At 39.0% G+C, this 13,817-nt stretch overlaps 1 protein-coding gene across 3 annotated transcripts in view; it reads left to right on the top strand.

Annotated features, from left to right (window-relative positions):
* Positions 1 to 9,534, top strand: part of PIBF1 (progesterone immunomodulatory binding factor 1) — a 190,072-nt gene extending 180,538 nt beyond the window's left edge. For all 3 annotated transcript variants that reach the window (XM_054013350.1, XM_054013369.1, XM_054013359.1), the window contains exons 17-18: positions 4,722 to 4,901; positions 9,174 to 9,534. In XM_054013350.1, the coding sequence (XP_053869325.1) occupies positions 4,722 to 4,901; positions 9,174 to 9,230 (237 nt within the window). In that variant the 3' untranslated portion in view covers positions 9,231 to 9,534. The remainder of the gene's footprint in view (positions 1 to 4,721; positions 4,902 to 9,173) is intronic.
* The last annotated feature ends 4,283 nt before the right edge of the window (positions 9,535 to 13,817 follow it).

The following is a 13,817-nucleotide window of genomic DNA, read 5'->3' as shown; positions in this document are numbered from 1 at the left end:
AGATAATGGGAGTTACTCACATACACACAGTAGCTGCAGCATCAGGCCCTAATTAAATTCTAGAGTAAAATTTTCAGAAACTAGGAATTATTTAAATTGTAGGCGTGCATAATGCCAGTAACCTAATGATGTAAAAAGAAAAATATGCTTTTTCCTAATCTAGCTACACACCTAATTATTTTAAAAAGCCTACATCTTTATGTGTTTCCACTCAAAAATACCTTGGTTATTTTTTAATTAAGGCTGCTGGACTGCATATGCATAGTCCACCAATGTAAAGCTTGAAATGCAAGGAAATAAGCAAAAAGAACAGGAGTACTTGTGGCACCAGATAGTCATTCAACCCTTATATGCTTTCTGCAAAATTTAACTCCCTTTGTTTCCCTACCATATTCAGCTCTTAAAATTCCATTCACCTCTCCCACTCAATACCACCTTAGGACAAACCCCAGTTGTCTCTACCGCCGCTTACAACCCTAATCAGTTCTGCTTCCCTATGTCCCCTCCCACCATATACCTATTCCTCCTCCCTCAGTGCTGCTGCCTGGTGCAGTGGGGGAGACAATGGAGGAATTAACAGGGAGGGATGTGTGGGGAGCCAGAGGCAGAGTGGGGATGGGGTTCAAAAGTGGGGAATCATTGTGCATGTCAGAGGATTGGGTGAGGAGAGGGTTGTATGCATGATTCTTGGGTGGGATTGGAGCTGTGCAGATAGCAGGAGGTGGGGAGGAGCTCATTGAAGATTAGGGTTGGAAGAGACCTCAGAAGGTCATCTAGTCCAACCCCCTTCTCAAAGCAGGACCAACCCCAACTAAATCATCCCAGCCAGGGCTTTGTCAAACTGGGCCTTAAAAACCTCCAAGGATGGAGACTCCACCACCTGCCTAGGTAACCCATTCCAGTTCTTCATCACCCTCCTAGTGAAATAGTTTTTCCTAATATCCAACCCAGACCTCCCCCACTGCAACTTGAGATCATTGCTCCTTGTTCTGTCATCTGCCACCACTGAGAACAGCCTAGCTCCATCCTCTTTGGAACCCCCCTTGAGATAGTTGAAGGCTGCTATTAAATCTCTCCTCACTCTTCTCTTCTGGAGACTAAATAAGCCCAGTTCCCTCAGCCGCTCCTCATAAGTCATGTGGCCTAGCCCCCTAATCATTTTCATTGCCCTCTGCTGGATTCTCTCCAATTTGTCCACATCCTTCTGTTATAAGGGACCCAAAACTGGATGCAATACTCCAGATATGGCCTCACCAGTGCTGAATAGAGGGGAATAATCACTTCCCTGGATCTGCTGGCAATGCTCCTACTAATGCAGCCCAATATGCCGTTAGCCTTCTTGGCAACAAGGGCACACTGTTGAATCTGCTTTGAGGCATAAGCACTCTTAACTTCTCCCCATGGAATTGCTGTCTTGGCTCCCCAGTGTACCAATGCAGAAATATCGGGTGGAGCATCGGTGCCTCAGCAGAGAGATGCTCAACTTACCCAGCATTGTCTTCTCAGTGTGTCCAAGAGCCAGTGCTGCAATGCTGCAATGCTGGAGGAGCCTAGCATCTCCATAGAGGAATCAGTGCTTTTAGGGTTTTATACTGCACTACTTCCTCAGTGCAGTGGGGAGCTAAGGCAGCAACAGTGAGGGAGCAATTTGAGCACTGATGCCTTCTCGCAAAGGCATTGGATTTCCCACCCCAGGAACAATTTATTTCCCCAACTTACGTTACACACAACCCTTCCTTTACCCACCAACGCACAAGCCTTTTCCCTCCCAGTCTAATGCATGTCCCTGCTAATGCCCCCTTCTTTCTCCCCAAGTCCCTACTTTTCACATCCCACACATTCCTGCTCTGTTCCACCATTATTGACCTGCAGAGCCCCGTCTCTTGCCCTCTGCTGCCTTTCCTGGCTTCCTAGGATCTACATGCTGAGCAGGGGTCTTGGAAGCAGGCTAACAGAATCAGATAATGGAAATAGATGATAAATCTGAGCAATTCTGTTGTCTAATCTTTACATAATTTGTATCAGTCATTCCTAATATGGGGAATAACTCTTTAAATTCAAAATTCACAGGTGGCATGTGATATCAGAATGTGTTTGTGGATTGTGGCATTTGCTGGAACTGTTGTTAGCCAGAGAAATCCAAAAAAAGTGAGAAGGGAACTGCCACATTTCAGAAACAGGACATTTTCAAATGTATCCTCATCAAAAGTTAGTAAATCTGAAATGTATTTGGGCCATAAATAAAGAGTAGTAATTCCACTGAAGTTAACAGGGTTACTGTGGAATAACTATGGTGTAACGGAGAGAGGAGCTTTGCACGTTGTGCTGAATTAGGGCCTTTCAGACTAAAATTAATCATTAAAGTTTAAAACGGGGATTTTAGTTCTGCTTTAAATGCAAATGTTAATGCAGCCTTAACAATGCCCCATAACAAACGTAGACACTGTTTTAGGTTAATATATACATTGTGGGGCAAATTCTCATCTCCAATCTCTTCTGGTTCCTTTATGTCACTTGGAGGTATAAAGGAGGCAAGACTCCTGGTATAAGTGTCCAGCTGAGAATTCCCTTGGCAGGATGGAAGCTCTTAGCTAGTGGAAAGCCAGCGCACACTGCTCCCGAGCCAGCCACTCCATGCCCCAAATCTGGGGGATATGGCAGACCTCTGCTCTGCAAATTCTCAACTGGATTATAGTGCTTCCCAGTAAGGACCCCCACAAAGACTTAGAGCTACTCTAATTTACCTCAGCTCTTGCACAGACAGGCCCACAGCATCAGGGAGCCGTAATTGGCTCACTAATGAGCCATCCTTCCACTCTCATGACCTGAGAGAATTTGGTACCATAACTGCAGGTTTGGGCCTGCTTTGTGTATCTGAAACTAACCTCTTTTTCAAATCAGTATGAAAATTCTTGGTCTTTGCCTTGTTTTTTGAGTGCAACTTCAAACTCATAATTACAACGGTTTTTTTGGTCCACATAGTCTGATGCAAGATTTAGCTCCATAAAGATATAGCACCACTTACTAATGTCAAAACATTGCTTACATGTGACTTAATCTCCAGTCATGGAGCATGTATTTCTAATATACTTGTCTGAGTTATTTTCATCAAGAAATTCTGTCTATGTATCTTTGGCAGCATCTTTGCAGAGTTTACGACTTTCGGTAACATGTTGGCATCAACTAAGCAGTCCTTTTAAACAGCTGCTCTGCAGCTGAGCTGTTTTAACATGCCACCACACACAGCTGAATTATGCAAATATTAAATGACTGAGACCCAAGAACAATTTGTACACTGGATAAAGTTGTTGGGTGTATTTAGTGTTGGGGTTCCAGTCATATAACTCTATTATTGTGGTTATTATTATTATTAACTAAATTCTCTACAACAAAGCACGCCTATTTTTAATTTTTTCAAAAATATGTATATCATGTGTATTGTTATGGAGCTATTAAAAGCAACTATGTATCAGAAGTTAGATGACAAGACTTTTAAGCGGCTGTTTTTACATTATGCTAATTTTGAATACTGCGATGAAAATAGAGTATGAATCACTGTAATTTTGTAGTTAATATTAAGAAATAGGTAATAAGTAATGTACAATAACTATATTGTCCATTTGTTGTGTTTGGCATTAAACTATTATAAACATTAGTTATACTGTTGTTTTGGTTAAAGAGATAAGATAAGATTGCATGAATTAATACTGAATTATTATTGAAGACAATCAAAACCTTATGATTTTGAACTGCTCTTTGAATGAAGATTGCATTCACTTGGCTGTTTTGTCAGCCATAGTAATTCACAAATTGTTACAAGATACAGATGGAAGCACCAGTGTGAGGGATGGGGGGAAATTATGTAACATATGCATCCATTAAAAATGAAGAAAATATGACAGCAGCAGGGAGATGCAGTGACATTAGAAGACCATGGCAGATTAAAGTCAGAGAGGAATTATGGTTTTGCTTTTGTCACTTTACTAATGATCTTGAACCAATCTGTTGACGGGGGAGGGGTTAAAATCTATTGAATTGTTTGTTTAGCAAATTATTAAAATTTCCAAGTCAGTGAGAACCCTTCTGGCCACCAGATCCCTTTCTTTCCTTTTCAGTAGTTGCTTTTTCATTCCATAGTTCAGATTATGATCCTTTTCCTTCTTTTTGCTGTAGTCTCTCCTAGGCCTCTCTTATCAATTGATTGATTTTTCTAGAGGTAAAGACATACATTTGTTTTTTATATCTGCATTTATAAGACACATACCCAAACCCTAACCCTCGGAGTACTATTTATCATAGCCACTCAAATTGGATTCTGTAAGCTATCTTGTTTTACAAAACAAATCTTTAAAATAATTGTTTAAAATAAATGGCCGCTTAAAGGAAAAAAGGGATAGTGGGATCCTTAATGCACTTTAAATGCTTTTTCTGTTACAGCATTTGGACATTATGAGGTTTTATCTGTATAACTCTTCTGTGCCTTTTTATTTTATTACTCCCTTTAGTAAAGTAGTTTCTAACTAGTATTCAGACTAATAAATGCAAGTAAATAATCAGACTTATTATAGGGTTATTGATCTGCCTATATATCTATTTAGATATTTTGATTTGGTGAATAGAAATGCATTATTAACAGATAATCATTTTAGTAGGTTTTACTATTTTTAGTTTTATTGAAAATTTAGAGTTCTTTATTTTTATTATATTTTTTGTTTTTACAGGAACTTGCAGTAATGAAACAAATTCTTATCAGTCTTCATGGTAAACGCTATGGGGAAAATTTACCTCAGTCTCATAGTGACGTAAGAAGCTTAACTGCAAAACACAAATCAAACCCTTCTGTAAAGCTGCCAGCAGAACACGAGGAAGAAAATGTATTTATACCCAAACCAACATTATTTGTAAGTACAGTAATTAAAATAAGTGACCGAGACATTTTGTTTAGGGCACTATTGCTTGCATTTCAAAAACCAAAAAAAGTGTCAGTGTGTGGGTGGGTATGTCAAAAAAAAAAAAAAATTACTCCTAGAAGTCTGCGTCTTTGAAGATATGATTTCACAGGATTTATATTCATCTTGTGGTGTTAATTCAAGACAGTGCAGCATGCCTGCTGAAAGTTTTTCTCTCTGTGGTAGTGGAAGGCTACAGGAAGCTATATCCCTATACTGGTCACACACTACCACTGACTCCAGCCCTCTAGAAGTTTCTAGATCTTAAAGTACACAGGAAACAAATCTCCCCAAAAAATTCAATTAGTAAAGCTGTATTAAAAATGGATAACAAAACCAAATTCTTACATATCCAATACATTAACACCCCAACGGATGTAAGAAAATATATATATTGACATAGATATTTACATAATACTTACACATACACAGGCTTGTCGCACTGCCTAATACTAAGGTGGCCCGACACTTCCCATTATACAACCTTGTTTTCGGTTGCTTTATAACTTTAAATTTATACCTTTAGGGGCTGAAATATTCTGTGCTGGGGGTCTGCTTCAGGCAAAGTGTTTTGGAAAGTTTCATGCTAAACGGTTCAGAAGTTTCTGAGAATGAGGCTAGGGAAAATATTTTGTCATTTTAAAAACTTTTCAGGTTCATTCAGTGCTCAGAATGGATTGTGCTCATTTAATAAGCAATATTTTGTGTTATCCTTATTAATCAATGTTTAGCCTTATTTACTGCACACTATTTAATCCCTGTTCTGAATACAGAATTATTAATTATCTTATGGGCTTCTCATGGCACTCACTACTGAGTGCTATACAAATATTAATTATCTTCACAATACTCCTGTGAGGTGCGGGGTTGGTATTATCTCCATCTCTGAAATAGGGATGGTAAAGTACAAAGAATAATGTCAAAAGTGTACAGTAATATTGGTTGCCCAATTTGAGAGGCCTAGGATCCAATTTTTCAGAATATTTACCATTGTATCACACTTTATATGTTCAAAGCACAGTTTCCCATTGACTTCACTTGCAGTTGTGAGTGCTCAGCATTTCTGCTAAACTGACCCCAGGGTCTCAATTTGGGCACTCATACAATGAGGAACACATAGTTAGTCATCACCTTTGAAAAGTTTGGCTTAAGTGATCTGCCCAGACTCATACAGCAACTCTGTGACAGAGGCAGGGATAGAGTCCAGCTCTCCAAAGCAGCATTCAGTTGCCTTAACCATGAGACCATTCTTTCTCCACATGCAGCGCCCTGCCTCAGTCATTAGACACCTTCCAACTTCTTAACAGAAGAGTCAGGGGTGCTACAGACAACAGCCCCCCTTCATTACACAGTCTTGATTATTTGCCAGAGCAGGTCCATTCTGTGCACTGAATGAGGCAGGGGTTCTTTGGAAAGTGATCATGTAATTAATGATGGTGTCATTAAGTCTTAAGGGACTGAATTGGAGTTGCAAAAGGAGCCTTAATTCTGACATTTCTTAACTTTTGAGTGCTTATCTTTGCAGCCTCAATGTCCTTTTAACATACGTACGTACACGTGTGTGTGTGGGTATAATATATATATATATATATATAAAAATAAAGGGTGCTTGCGTGTGTATATAAAATCATATATATAATGTGTATGCATATGTGTGTATATATGCAGAAATCAGAATACCTCACTCAAAAACAAGAACCATGGAGGAGCAGAATGGCTGACCCTGTTATGAACATGAGTCTCCAATTTTCTTTTATGTTTCCATGCAGAGGAAGGCTTTGGTTAATGGCTGATTGGAGTCAATAGCTTCAGCAGGGATGTGTCAATCAGAGGCGGATTAAGGTTTTGTGGGGCTCTGGGCCAGAGCAAGTGGGGGCCCCTCCCTACCCCTTCTGCCTGCAGTACACACACACATACACAGCGGTCCTGCCAGGGAATGGGGTGGAGTACAGGGGCTTGCCCCGCTCTGCCCAGTGCTCCTACCTGTTGGAGCGTGGGGGTGCCCCAATTGGCCAGGGCCCCTTTGGCTGAATGGCTAATCCACCACTGGTGTCAATGCTGCAGAAAAGAACCCCACAGTTCTCAACAAGTCTCAGAGCCTGAGTCAACTGACTGAGGCTCGTGCTATGGGTCTTGCAGTAGTAGGGTAGATGCTCCCACTCAGGCTGGAGCCTGGGCTCTGAGAACTGGTGAGGGGGATGACTCTCAGAGCCCAGGCTCTAGCATAAGTGGCAACGCTTACACTGCTATTTTGAGACCCATGAGGTGACTTGCCACTGTGGTGTATTTTGTTTTTGTTTTTGCTGCACAGATGTTTCCAGTATGTTACTGACTTTGTCTTGCTGCTTAAGGTGAAGTTGATACCTCATCCAGTAAGAAAGAGCTCAGTACCACTCCCCTCCAAGGGTGTTATATTGTGAGCACACATCAAAAGAATTTAGCTTGTAAATGGATTATAGATTATTTTAAGGTGACCAGTGATGTGGGCCTAGAAGGGTGCTGGGTCTGTCTTAATTAGGGCAGCAGACAGTGAGTCACAGTACTCGGCGTTACTCAATGCAAGCTTCTGCTTCAGAGACAGACTTAGGCAGTCTCTTGGTTGTATCTCTAAGAGCGATTCAGGCATCCCTGTTGAAGATAGCCAATTCTGGTTAATTCTTTCAGATAGGCCTGACACCCAAACATATGATGCTAGTCTCCCAAGCCCAAAAGTGACTGCGGAGTACTTTAACTTACATCTTTTGGTGGCTTTCACAAAGATTTCATTTGATAGTAAGAGTCAAAAAGGAAGTAGCTCCAGAGAAGGAAGGCAAAAGAAAATGAACTGTAGCTTCAAGTTTTATTTGCAGTTACTAACAGAACAAATGGAAGAAAGATACAACAGCCAACCATAGGTAGATGTCATAGTAAATAATAAATACTTGCATTTCTGTAGTGCCTTTCACCCAAGGTACTGAAAGCACTTCACATACACAGAGCCTAACATCAATCCTTAGGCACAGAAGTTAAGTGTTTTGTTCAAATGTTGCTCCATTTCCTTGAGGAAGCTGGGACTATACCTCAGGAGTCTTACTTCGCAGTCCACTGCTGGAACTACTAAGTACCCTCTGATTTTTCTGACAAGTATGGGACACATTTAGAATATATATTTTTGGGAGATTTCCTAAATCAAGTGACAGCTGTAATAATTGGGCTTTTTTTCCTCTCAAGTTTGGTGTTTATTTTCTGTTGAACAATTCGTGTTTGATTAAATTTGTGAGCCAGACTTAATAGTCAAATAATGTAATGGTTAGAATGAAAATAATGCCTTATTCACCTTTTCTTTGGATGGAATGATTAATGATTCACTAATGACACAAAATTCTTTTGAATGTCTGAAATAACAAATGCACTATGTAAGAAACAGCGCACATGCATTTATATCTTTTTGAGGCCATTAAACTTGATTTGATTTCAATGGAGGATTTTAACAGTAATAATTACACTTATCACTTGTTCAAAATGTACTGCCATGGAGCCTGGGGAATTGGGAGGCAGTGAGCAGGACATTTCCATCCTGTGAAAGTCTGTATTTCTCGTGGCTCTCCTAGAACTTTGTTTTTAGGGGTGAATTCTCTGCCAATTCCATTGAGTCTGAAGATGACTCATCTGCTTCCTTCCCCCACTTACTTACTATTACTTTTCCATGTAAAAGGTTGCTGTAATTGCTACAGGAATTTTTTGCAGTCATGAATGTGTGATAAGTAGCCTATAAGACTGTGAATGTAAGGAAAGGTGATTCAGAGGCAGTGTCCCACAAGTAAGTTATGGAGAACCCGTGTTCTTACATGTAATTTTTTTGTATTATGCTTAAAGTGTTGGCATCTTGTAGCACACCTCTTTGTCCTAGGTTCGCACCTCCTTTTTTAAAAGAAATATACGTAACATAATTTACAATGACAGTCCTTTAGTTAAGCAGTTCATGGATCATTTTAACCTTCGTAAATATTTTGAATCATAATTTGGTTAATAATAATATATTTGGTTTATTTTATTATCTTAGACACAGAGAACTTTAGTGTATTTTTGTGTAATGTAAACCTTTCACATTTTAATTGATTTTAGTTTAAGCAGAGCAATCAATTGCCACTATGAATGGCAGAGAGAGGAAGGCAGTGTTGTGTGGATTTCATATTTCTCCTGCCTTTCAATTGTCTCATAACCAAAACATTCTTTCTTTCACAGACAAATAGAGAGGCACCTGATTGGTACAGGAAGTTGAAGCAGAAAAAAGCACCATGACATTTTTCCAGGGATTTTCAATATAAATAATCAATTTGGGAGTATATTCTGTGAAGAAAGAAATTGTATTCATAATCATGTTCTTAGTACCACACAAATAAACAACTGGTTTGTTTAATTTTATACCTATAATATGTTTATACATTGTAACATTACCATTAAACATCTAATGAAAAAATGTGTGGCAGTACTTGATCTGATGATTTTACCATCAATATGTTCTCATTCAAAATACTAAATACAAACATACTCTGTGTATGTTTATAATTTTAGCTAATAAAGGACATCTTATTCACAATGCTCATTAACGTGAATTTCAGCTTTTTCATATAGTTTTTCTTGGATACTGTGTTTCATGCTACATTCTTGTAACTGTTCTGGCTTCTAGAAGCTTACATACTTAAGAAACATACTAAGAAAACAGCATCAGATGGCAAGAATTTTTAAGTTTCTTATTAGCCCTGATTGCATGGGGCTGTTAAGCTAGACTCTGCTCATGCCCTTTGTTTCACATAAAAATTCAATAAAAATAGCTGGCTGACAAATCTCAAAAGCCAATCATCAATGGGGAATCATCAAATGGGGGGAGGTGTTTCTAGTGGGGTTCTGGAGGGATCAGTACTAGGCCTGGTGCTATTCAACGTTTTTATCAATGATCTGGAAGTAAATATAAAATTGCTACTGATAAAATTTACAGATAGCATGAAGATTGACAGAATGAGAAAATACTGGGTACTAAAGGGCTTTTTAATCTTGTGAAGAAAGGTATGACAAGAAACAATGGCTGGAAGCTGAAGCCAGACAAATTCAAATTGGAAATGTCACAAATTTTTAATAGTGACGGTGACTAACCATTGGAACAAGCTACCAAGAGAAGTGGTGGATTCTTCATTACTTGCTGCCTTCAAATCAGGACTTCAAATCAAATATCTTTCTGGAAGATATAATTTATCAAACACAAGTTATTGGGTTCAATATGGGGTAACGGGGTGAAATTTATACAGGAAATGAGACTAGATTATGTTATGGTCCCGTCTGGCCTTAAACTCCATGAATCTATAAACAAGAACTGAAAATCAGCTTCATTAAGAAATCATCAAATATCTTGATAGCATAGGCCCTGTTTACATTAGATAAATGTGCAAACCCCTGACATAAATGTTCTGCACCAATATAAAGCAGTGTTTATTCCAATGATTCACCATATTAAATTAGACCCAAAGTAAGCCCCACTCTACATCAACGCAGCACATCTGGAGTAGGGGAGTGCACCATGCAGTTACACCATCGCAGATTTCTCTAATGTCAACATGGTCATAAATTGTTATGTAAATCAGGAACTGCTGTATATATTATAGATTTTTTTATATGACAGATACTTCACATGAAGCATAGTGGAATCCTTTATTTGAGATGACTGTCCATTGAAAATGTGACTCAGATTATATTTTAAGATGAAGCTCCACTATGATTATATAGTTAGGTATTGAGCATCAAACAATTACTACTTCCTTAGCCGAAGTGTTGAGCTGCAGCAGGCTGCTGACTCCTTTTGTTCACCTACCCTTTGCAGCTCTTCCTGCATTTCCCACACACCCATTTGAGGCAAAGCCAGTTCCCCTTATTTCTGCTTCATGTAGATCTCAATTTCTTCATCAGTTTCTCCTAATTAGTAATAGAATCATGATCAAGTTCCTTATTGCTTTGTTACTGTCTCTTTGGGACACAGAATAATAACCCATATACTGTATATTGCACACCTGAAATTATGCCCTTTGTTAAAATTAATAAAAGTGTTTCCCAGGGAGAGAATAAATGTTAATATTACTTCAAAAATATGAGCAGATGTAAAAACATTAGTTAGTCCAAAAATGTAAATATCCAGAAAGTTACGTCAGAAAACTATTTCCATGACATTTGATAGGAACTATTTTTCATCCTTGAGTCTGCACAAAGGGTGGAGGAAGCTTGTTTTATTCTACCTCATCTTTATTTCATAGGTCATTGGTAAGGCCCTACCAAATTCATGGCTATGCGTCACGGAACGTAAACTCTGGTCTCCCCCCCATGAAATCTGGTCTTCTGTGTGCTTTTACCCTATACTATACAGATTTCCCGGGGGAGATCAGAGTGTATCAAATTGGGAGTCCGGACCCAAAAGGGAGTTGCAGGGGGGGTTGCAAGGTTATTTCGGGGGGGGGGGTGTCATGGTATTGCCATGCTTACTTCTGAGCTGTCTTCAGAGCTGGGCGGCCAGAGAGCAGCGGCTTTTGGCCAGGCGCCCAGCTCTGAAGGCAGCGCCACCGCCTGCGGCAGCGTAGAAGTAAGAATAGCAGCACCGCAAACCCCCATTACAATAACCGTGTGACCCCCCCCCAACTCCTTTTTGGGTCAGGATCCCTACAATTACAACACCATGAAATTTCAGATTTAAATAGCTGAAATCATGAAAATTACAATTTTTAAAATCCTATGACCGTGAAATCGACCAAAATGGACCATGAATTTGGTAGGGTCCTAGTCACTGGGTACATACAGGAGAAAAATACTGCTTGTGTGATACATATTTTGAAGGTCAGACAGTAGGTTTATGAAAGGTTTAAGCACATACCAGGATTATAACTTTGCTGTTATGAATGAGAGGTAGAGTACAAATGGCAGTTTCTCACGCCAGTAAGCTTGCATCTTTTTATGTTAATTGTATGCCATTGAACTTTTTTGTGAGAAGGAATAACTTACTTAATGTTCACAGTGACTATAGTACAGGGTTATGTATTTCTAAATTATCACCTGGCAGTCTAAAAATTATAGGGTATGAGTGAGTTTATTTGGAAACTTCTCAGTTGGTTTCTACAATTTCCATAATATTTCTAAGTATACTTTTAAGATTTTAGCATATTTTCCCTAGTCACAGCCAGTACACACAAGAAATGCATTCTTATACAAAAATTTAGTATATTTTTACCCATTCTCTCATGTTACAACCAGCTCTATGGTTGTAGGAGTATATTTTTTTGGACAGTTATACGTTTTAAAAGTTACCTCTGCTCTACTTTTTAATCTTGATAGTTTCACCTTGCTTACTATTAGACCTCGTTGGGAAACAGACTTCCTGTTCTGAGAAAAGTTAAGGTTTTTGAAAATCCAAAAACAAGTAATTTTTCATTGAACTGGCTGTCTGAAATATTTTATTTCTGAAACACCAAAATGTTCCTGCTTTGGGAACATTTCAGTGGAACCTGAATGCAGACACTCTGAGAGGCTCAGCTCCATGGCAGACTGCCAGGTGAGTGGGCAATTTGGCTGGTTTCTGTTGAAATTTCAACAGAATTGACACATTTCCATGATACATTTTGATTTAGAAAAATCAGCGTTTTCCAATGGAAAAATGTATCATTGGAAAATTTCCAACCAGCTCTTTGTGTCTTGAAGTTTGGAAGCATCAATATTAATGCTTAGAATATACAGATAATGCACACTTCTGTTTATAGGTTTTCCAGGCTCATGTGGCTTATTCGTACATTTTTCAGTTGTTGAAGAGACTTCTAGAAATACACTTTGCATTTCTCGTGTCTAATTAAGAGACATGAAGATTTAAGTTAATTATCTAGGAGGAGACCATCCTAGCTTTTCATGTGAAAGCTAGAATGTCACTTGAATACAACACATCAAATATGAAATGCCCTACAGCAAAAATTAATGAACCCTTTTGCCCTTTAAATAATGATAAGGTTCAGTTGTATTACCTGTATGCTATTTTCAGTGACATTATTTCTCACAAACATAATTATCGGGTGAATTACCCCATGATTCTTCCTCATGAAATTGTCTCTGCATTTCCCCTCTGTGGGTGGTCTTGTCATGGAACTATTCAAACCAGTGAAACCTGTAGGGGTCTGGCATGCATCTGAACATTCCATACCAAATAACCCCCTACCCATCTTCAGTTCTTCTTTTCCACCAGGAAAGAGAGAAAAAAGATCCCCATTATCCCATTTTATGTTTGCTAACTGCTATCTTGAGTTGTTAGTTTAATTTTCAGAGTTAGCAGTTTGTAGGTTTGACAGTTCTGTGGGAAATTTGAAGGGAGGAAAGAGGTGAAGTTTAGAGCAGGCTGTGATTTCTCTTTATAGTGCAAGTGCGCTCTCACTTTTCCACATTTTGCCAGAGGCTAATGAGCTAAGATGAAATCAGTCATCAGGAAAGGACAAGATCTGGGCCAAGAACAAGTTTGAAAATAGGAATATGCTTCTTATAAAGTGCTGCACTCTAAGGTTTATTTATTGAATACAGTAGTCATACTTCACAGGCATTCCATGTTGTTCCAAGAAGTGCATTTGAAAGTCCTCAATTTGAGGGCCCCAATCCATTCAGTAGTAAACACTGATGAAACCTTGGAGAAAATGAATAACACTAACTACTAGGTGACTGAACAGTTACCAGTATCTTTCTTTCAAAGTCTTTCAAAGACTACTACCCTGTGTTGGTACAGTGCCTAGCAGAGTGGGGCCCCATTCGTGGTTTGGTTAGGCCAGGGGTGGGCAAACTTTTTGGCCTGAGGGCCACATCGGGTTTTGGAAATTGTAT

Source organism: Malaclemys terrapin, chromosome 1 (genome assembly GCF_027887155.1).
Source record: "Malaclemys terrapin pileata isolate rMalTer1 chromosome 1, rMalTer1.hap1, whole genome shotgun sequence".
NCBI lineage: Eukaryota > Metazoa > Chordata > Testudines > Emydidae > Malaclemys > Malaclemys terrapin.
The sequence above is the reverse complement of the archived record's forward strand: the minus strand, read 5'-3'. Positions and strand labels throughout refer to the sequence as shown.